Raw genomic sequence first — 7997 nt, 5'->3', positions numbered from 1 at the left:
TGTGATTTTTTTTCCCTAAAATAAATGTCATCAAATAAAGGCAACCACTGGCAAAATAAAAGCAAATCTTTGTAATCACAGAAAGAAAAGTACAAGCAGGAATAAATATTATTTCAAATACTGGATGATGCCATCTAGTGGAAAATTGATTTTAACTTCTTTCTCTGAATCAGAGATTCCCAAATTTCAATGCCCCAAATTTGGTATTTATGGGACTTCATTAAAATACATATTCTAGTCTCTAATCTGCCTGGAGATTTCTAACTCAATGTGTATGATAACCCAAGAATTGTGTGTCAGTATTATCCACATTGGAAACCATAAAGATTCCAGGTCGATTAAAATTAAGGTGCCCAGTGGTACACTGTGCGTTCACTTTTTAACCAGAATTTTCACCAACTTCACCACAATAAGTCATTTTGCAGCTGTTAGCATTTTTCAATCTGCAATCTGTGCCAGCCCCTGTGCTAACTGCTTCACCTGTATTATTTTATTTAATTCTCTCAACAAGTCTAGTAAGGTAGGTACTATTACTATACTATCTTACAGATGACAAGATTGGGGCAGAGAATTTAAGTAACTTCCCCAAGGTCACATAGCTATATAGCACCTGAGCCCGAAGCCCCATCACATTATTATAACATGCACAGGGCTCTGTGATGGGAAAGATGATAGTCATGCCCACAGCAAAAAAGGACTAATGATTTTACAATTCTATATTGTCATCTACATTCAGCTTAGTATACCACATGCAGAAATGAGTTATATTCCTTAATTACTAAGGGCTACTTAAGGACATTTTATAACTTAATATTTACACGGTTTGGACTAATAGATCACACACTCAGATGTTCCTAACTATTGGTTGTTGATTTTTGGTTTTATAAATTTGAGGACGTTTTTAATGCTTTGCTGTTACTCTCCATTTCCCCCAAATACAAACATAAATGAAAGTAAACTGACCTGCTTTGAACCTTTTAGGTGGCAGCAAACTGGAACTAATTTATTTATAACTGGTTAGAAAACCCAGGTGATAGGGATCAGTCAGCCAGGCTAGCCAAACTAAGGCTAATGAAACTGGTCTCAAGCATAGTTGTCTACCTCTATCCCGCAAGGGCTAAGACCCTAGGCCTGCCCCGGCTGGCCTGGGTCCACGCAGTGCTGGCAAAAGTCAAGCTCTGCTTCCCCATAGCTCACGGAAACATAGTTAAAATATATCTTTCTTATAATCCACTCCTTCTGTAGGGCCCGAAGTATCAACTAACTACAACTGAAAAATTAATTCCTGCTACTGCCTTGTAGGAAATAATGCGAAAGTAAACATAGGAACTTTACAATAGTCCCTCCTGAGGCTACATCCCTAAAACTGCCTGATGCTGAAGTCTTCTGAGCATTAGTGAACAAAAAGCATCAAATAATATAGCATATTTTTTAAAATAAACTATAAAAATTTCTCAATCTATTTTCACATGGCTGGGTGGAAGAGAAATCTGCAAATATCATCTTGTATCTGTATCTTTGTGTCCCTCACTCCCACCCTTATCTCCCAAGAGCTCAAAGTGTAAGATGATAAAGTCCAGTGAAACAAAAAAGGTTCAAGTCCATGTTCAGCAAAACAAAGGGAAAAAAATTGATGACTAACAAAGAATCTTCTAGCATACCGTACAGAGAAAATAAAAATAACAATAGAGAACATTAACTGAGCATTAATTTGTCCCAAGCACTTTTCTAAATGTTCTTTGCATGCATGATCCCATTTTATTCCCCACAAGGAGGAGATTTCAGGAGGTAAGTGCCATTATCTTACTATACAGGTAAAGAAACTGAGTAGTTAAGTCATTTGCTGGAGTCACACAGCTAGACAACCCTGCACCAGAAACCAAGCTGCCAGGCCCCAGAGCCCATTAAATCTATCACACTGTAACAAAGATCACTTCCTTAGAGCGCCAGAGGCAAACTTGAGGCGAAAAATCCATTAAATGGATTTCCCACTCAACTAATGGACATCTGCCTGATCCCACAGTTACTTAGAGACCTTGCGGTCTGCAAGGTCCTTTATAAACTGGTTGTGCTTTATTACGCAGCTGAACTCACAGTAAGTCCCACAGCGTAAGAATCTGGACGTCGTGGAGCTTAAGAGGCCTGTCGTATTCTTTTCAGGTTCTAAAGTTTTGGGGTTTTTTAAAAGATTTTATTTATTTATTTGAGAGAGAGAGTGAGAGAGAGAAAGAGCACAAGAGGGGGAGCGGGAGAGGGAGAAGCAGACTCCCCGCCGAGCAGGGAGCCCGATGCGGGACTCGATGCAGGACTCGATCCCGGGACTCCAGGATCATGACCTGAGCCGAAGGCAGTCGCTCAACCGACTGAGCCACCCAGGCGCCCCTATTTCTAATTCTTTTTTTTTTTTTAAAGATTTTATTTACTTATTTGAGAGAGAGAGTGAAAGAGAGAAAGAGCACAAGAGGGGGGAGGGTCAGAGGGAGAAGCAGACTCCCCGCCGAGCAGGGAGCCCGATGCGGGACTCGATCCCGGGACTCCAGGATCATGACCTGAGCCGAAGGCAGTCGCTCAACCGACTGAGCCACCCAGGCGCCCCTATTTCTAATTCTTTTTTTTTTTTTTAAAGATTTTATTTACTTATTTGAGAGAGAGAGTGAAAGAGAGAAAGAGCACAAGAGGGGGGAGGGTCGGAGGGAGAAGCAGACCCCCTGCAGAGCAGGGAGCCCGATGCGGGACTCGATCCCGGGGCTCCAGGATCACGACCTGAGCCGAAGGCAGTCGCTTAACCAACTGAGCCACCCAGGCGCCCCAGGTTCTAAAGTTTTAATTTAATAAGAAAAGGGGGGAAAAAGACAAACAAGGTTACAGGAGCTATGGTAAAGATTTACAGAAGACAAATCAATGCTTTTAACATACCCAATGTGACACTGTGGTTGAAACCTCCTTTGGAGATAACCACGTAGGTGCAAGTTTAACACTGTGACTTTGAGGTCCGGCCACTGGCTTCCTGGCACCCCTGCGATAAGCCCTGGTGAAAACTCAAAATACCCCAATTTAAGCAGTGGTTTTGTTTGTAATTTGTAAATACGGTGGCACAGTCGCTAGAGTCCTCCGGCGGCAGGCCGCGCCCGTAACTACCGAGCGGTGCCGCGGGAAAAGCAGTCGGGTCAGGAGCGCCCTCGGAACCAAAGCGCTAGCTCCTCCCGGCCCGCGGACGGCGTTTCCGCAGCACCGGGGGCGGCGTTCCCGCAGCACCGGGGGCGGGGTCTGGCCGGCTGTGGGGCTGGCTGCCAGGGGATCGGCTGAGGCGGCCCGGGCTGGCCGAGGTCACCTGCGGTGCGGTTGCGGCCTGCTGGACCATGCTGAGCGGAGCGTGCGGCTGGCTGGCCTCAGCGCTGCGGGGTCCACGCGTGCCGCCGTTCGCGGTCGCCCGTAGGTGCCTTCACGCGTCGGGGTCACAGCGGTCCGCGGACAAGAGCCAGAGGCCCAGGGACCCGCCCCGCGCCTTCGACCCGGCGCTGCTCGAGTTCCTGGTGTGCCCGCTCTCCAAGAAGCCGCTCAGGTGCGACTCGCCGGCTGCGACTTTGCGTTCGCCCCCTCCCTTGGCGGGGCGGGGGGGCGGGTGGGCCGCGTGGCCGCTTACAGCCGCTGGGGAGCCCTTCAGGTCAATCCGGATATTTTCCGCTGCCATTTTCTGGCTCCGGGCCCGGCCAGCTACTACGCACCTCCGACTGCGGCGAGAAGGGCGGGAGGAGACCGGAGGGGAGCCGAGCCCCGGGCCTCCCAAATCAAGCCGCCCACCCGCAGGGATGGGTCGGGGCGTTTACAGGTTCGCCCTTGGCTGCGCACTCGTATCGCCAGGGAACTTTTTTTTTTTTTGAATGCCGATTCCCGGGCACCACCCCAGGCCAACCCCGTCAGCCGGTCTGGGGGCCGGACTAGAGGAAGGTGTTTTCTTAAAAGGACCCTCAGTGGGGGCGCCTGGATGGCTCAGTTGGTTAAGCGACTGCCTTCGGCTCAGGTCGTGATCCTGGAGCCCCGGGATCGAGTCCCGCATCGGGCTCCCTGCTCGGCGGGGAGCCTGCTTCTCCCTCTGCTTGTGCTCTCTCTGACAAATAAGTAAATAAAATCTTTAAAAAAAAAATTAAAAAAAAAAAAGGACCCTCAGTGGTGCTAATGTACCGTCAGGTTTATGAACTGTTGGGAGTCGGGACTGGTCCAAGGCATTCAGATTTTTAAGCCAAGATGACGAAAAATAACTATTCTTGGGCGCCTGCGTGGCTCAGTCGTTAAGCGTCTGCCTTCGGCTCAGGTCATGATCCCAGGGTCCTGAGATCAAGCCCCGCATCGGGCTCACTGCTTGGCAGGAAGCCTGCCTCTCCCTCTCCCACTCCCCCTGCTTGTGTTCCTGCTCTCGCTCGCTCTCTCTGTCAAATAAATAAATAAAATCTTAAAAAAAAAAAAAGAAAAATAACTAATATTGTGAAAATGTACAGCTGATGCCTGACGGTCTTAAACGTTTACGCTGGGTGCTGCCCCTTTTGGCTCTTAGTTCTGGACTAGCTGGGTTTTGTAAAGGCTTCCTTGAGCCAAGAGTCGAGAAAAACAGCTCCGGGAGGGGAAGATAAAACAAGAGGAAATCAGAGAGGGAGACAAAACATAAGAGACTCTTAATCATAGGAAACAAACAGGGTTGCTCGAGGGGACGAGAGTGGGGAGATGGGGTAACTGGATGATGGGCTTAGTTAACGAGGGCACGTGATGTAATGAGTACTGGGTGTTATATGCAACTGATACATCACTGAACTCTACCTCTGAAACTAGTAATATATTATATGTTAATTAATTGAATTTAAATTTTTTTTAAAAAGGCTCTACAGCTCCAGGCTACGGAAACTGAATGTTGACAACACTAGTATTGCAGATTGAATATACTAAACACCAAAATGTTATCAGTGGTTATTTTTGGGTGGTACATTGCTAGTCATTTTTTATTTTCAATATTTTTGCATTTCTCTTAACTAGATTATTTTCCGTAACGAATACACTATTTTCTTACACCTTGAAATGACCATTTGATCTGCCTTTTAGTTAATTGTGTAACTAGCTCACTGCAGACCTGTTTTCTAAAGTTTCTTCATTTCTGCTATCTCGTCTTCCTCATACTTTTATTTTGTGTATCTTGATTTTTCAGTGGTTTCCTCCTAATGGTTCAATTGTGTTGCTCTATTAAACATGCATTCTAAAGTGAGGAAGTTGAATTTTTCTCTAGTGGCTGTTTCAGTAATAAATTAACTGGGATGGTCTTGAGGTCACCCAAAGTAACGAAGGAATATTTGGATGAAAAGGGGAGATTTTTTTTTCTGACTGGATTTTAAAAATTCATATTAAGGTATAGCTTGAGAATAAAGTGAAAAAGAAAATATGAGAGAAACTGACTAAAATGGGAATTAGAGATTCATTTTCTAAAAGAAATGATTCAATTGGGTAATACTGCTTTTAGAATTAGAAGTTTAATTCTGCTTTTTTTGGAATTAACACTCTGTCAAGAATTGGATAAATAGGGGTGTTTATTGAACACCAAGCTCTTCCAAGCATTTTGTTTTCACAATTCATTTTGTTTTCCTTTTCTCCCCTCAGATATGAAGCATCGACAAATGAACTGATTAATGAAGAGTTGGGAATAGCCTATCCAATTATTGATGGGATCCCTAATATGATACCGCAGGCAGCTAGGATGACACATCAAAATAAGAAGCAAGAAGAAATGGAGCAGCACTAGATCATAATTAAAAACAGCAACACACACAACTAAACTTTGTTAATACCACTTACCTTTTTAAAAGTCAGAGTGGCAGGAAATAAGTGGGGGAGAATGTTTCTGTCTCTTCCTACGTTGACTGTACTTATTCCGTTGGTCTCTTTAGCCGGACTGTTCTACTCAGCCTCCGTGGAAGAAAACTTCCCACAGGGCTGCACTAACACAACCAGCCTGTGCTTTTATAGTCTGCTCCTGCCCATTACCATACCAGTTTATGTGTTCTTCCACCTTTGGACTTGGATGGGTATTAAACTCTTCAGGCATAATTAATACAACCAGAGCCAAGAGGATACATATGTTGTGTCTATCTCTGAAAGCTCAACTACATGGAAATACTGGAAACCCACTTAAATTGTAGGAAAGGTGCTTTGCCTTGCTTCTCTCAGAGGTTTAGGACTATGGGAGGCTTAAGCTGCAGAAGTTTCTTTTGTATTTTTTGTTCTGCCCTTGTTTTTTGAAAATTCTAATTTATAACTACTGTATCAGAAGAAACACTTAAGCAGTTTCTTGTTGGAAATTAACAGTCCCAACCATCACCTGATGACTTTCTTACCCCATTCATCTAAAAATTAGTAATTAAAATTTTTATATGTTTATTTTAAAGTATTTGGCAGAGTTAACATGTTAAGGATGACTAAAATAATTCATTCCAAAGGAGTTATGTTGGAGTAGTTGTAGAGAAACGTATTTGAGCTAGTGTGCTATAAAAAGTACAATAAAAGGGAAATATCATGTACTTGCAAACATTCTGAGTTTGTAAAATTATCTTCGTTTGTCATCAAATGCTTACATTAGTAATAATAAAACAAGATGACACTTTTCCGGGGGCGCCTGGGTGGCTCAGTTGGTTAAGCGACTGCCTTCGGCTCGGGTCATGATCCTGGAGTTCCGGGATCGAGTCCCGCATCGGGCTCCCTGCTCAGCGGGGGGTCTGCTTCCCCCTCTGCCCTCCTCCCTCTCGTGCTCTCTGTCTCTCATTCTCTCTCTCTCTCTCAAATAAATAAATTAAAAAAAAAAAAAATGACACTTTTCCATTAAAAAAAAAAAGTGTTGTTTTTTTGTTTGGTTACAAAAGTGTGGTTCCAAAAGAGGGGAAATGTAAAAATATTCTGAACTTTAAACTGTAAGCAATGTTTAGATAGGCACTTAATACCCCACATAGAATATTACCCCAGGAAAATATGTATCTTTGGGGATAGAGGTAGGGTTGGAAGACTTGTAAAAAGCTTTTGTGTCCTGTTGAGCTTAGAGCTATGTTTTGAATCACATTTCAGTTTATTTTCCTGACTTAGGAGACCTGTTTAGCACTGCATTGGTTCAGTGTATTCTTTTTTTTTTTTTTTTCTTTTTTAGGGTTCAGTTGTATTCTGTAGTACAAATCATGTTTTTAAAATCACTCTGTGGGGGGCACCTGGGTGGCTCAGTTGGTTAAGCGACTGCCTTCGGCTCAGGTCATGATCCTGGAGTCCTGGGATCGAGTCCCGCATCGGGCTCCCTGCTCGGCGGGGAGTCTGCTTCTCCCTCTGACCCTCCTCCCTCTCATGCTCTCTGTCTCTCATTGTCTCTCTCGCAAATAAATAAATAAAATCTTAAAAAAAAAAAAAGATTAAAAAAAATAATAAAATCACTCTGTGGGGGCGCCTGGGTGGCTCAGTCGTTAAATGTCTGCCTTCGGCTCAGGTCATGATCCCAGGGTCCTGGGATTGAGACCCACATCGGGCTCCCTGCTCCGCGGGAAGCCTGCTTCTCCCTCTCCCACTCCCCCTGCCTGTGTTCCCTCTCTCGCTATGTCTCTCTCTGTCAAATAAATAAAATCTTTAAAAAATAAAATAAAATCACTCTGTGGTACTCAACACCAAAAAAACAGGACCTGAACATTGTTCCAAGGAAGACCTACAGGTAGCCAACAGACATGATAAGATGCTCAACATCACTTAACATCGAGGGAATGAAAAGCAAAACCACAACGAGATACCACTTTACACCTTTCAGAATGGCTAAAATAGACAAATAAGTGTTGGTAAGGATATATAGAAAAAGGAACCCTTGTGCACTGTTGGTGGGAATGTAGATTGGTGCAGCCACTGTGGGACAGTATAGAGGTTTCTCAAAACATTAAAAATAGAAATACTATATGATCCAGTAATTCCAATGCTGGGTATTTACCCAAAGAAAA

General features: G+C 44.0%; 2 protein-coding genes across 2 annotated transcripts; both read left to right on the top strand.

The window, feature by feature from the left end:
- Nucleotides 1-3259: 3259 nt before the first annotated feature.
- On the top strand, nucleotides 3260-6647 carry PYURF (PIGY upstream open reading frame). The gene is made up of 2 exons (XM_045870964.3): nucleotides 3260-3562; nucleotides 5641-6647. Exons 1-2 carry the CDS (start codon nucleotides 3360-3362, stop codon nucleotides 5780-5782), a joined length of 345 nt encoding a protein of 114 aa, XP_045726920.1. The 5' UTR covers nucleotides 3260-3359; the 3' UTR covers nucleotides 5783-6647.
- On the top strand, nucleotides 5876-6647 carry PIGY (phosphatidylinositol glycan anchor biosynthesis class Y). The gene has a single exon (XM_045870965.3). The coding sequence runs from the start codon at nucleotides 5876-5878 to the stop codon at nucleotides 6089-6091; it is 216 nt and encodes a 71-aa protein (XP_045726921.1). The 3' UTR covers nucleotides 6092-6647.
- Nucleotides 6648-7997: the final 1350 nt, after the last annotated feature.

The sequence above is a fragment of the Mirounga angustirostris genome, unplaced genomic scaffold (genome assembly GCF_029215605.1).
Source record: "Mirounga angustirostris isolate CCGP_5_RB_7025 unplaced genomic scaffold, mMirAng1.0.hap1 SCAF_2, whole genome shotgun sequence".
Lineage (NCBI taxonomy): Eukaryota > Metazoa > Chordata > Mammalia > Carnivora > Phocidae > Mirounga > Mirounga angustirostris.
Note: the sequence above shows the minus strand (reverse complement) of the source record. Positions and strands in the feature narration are given on the sequence as shown.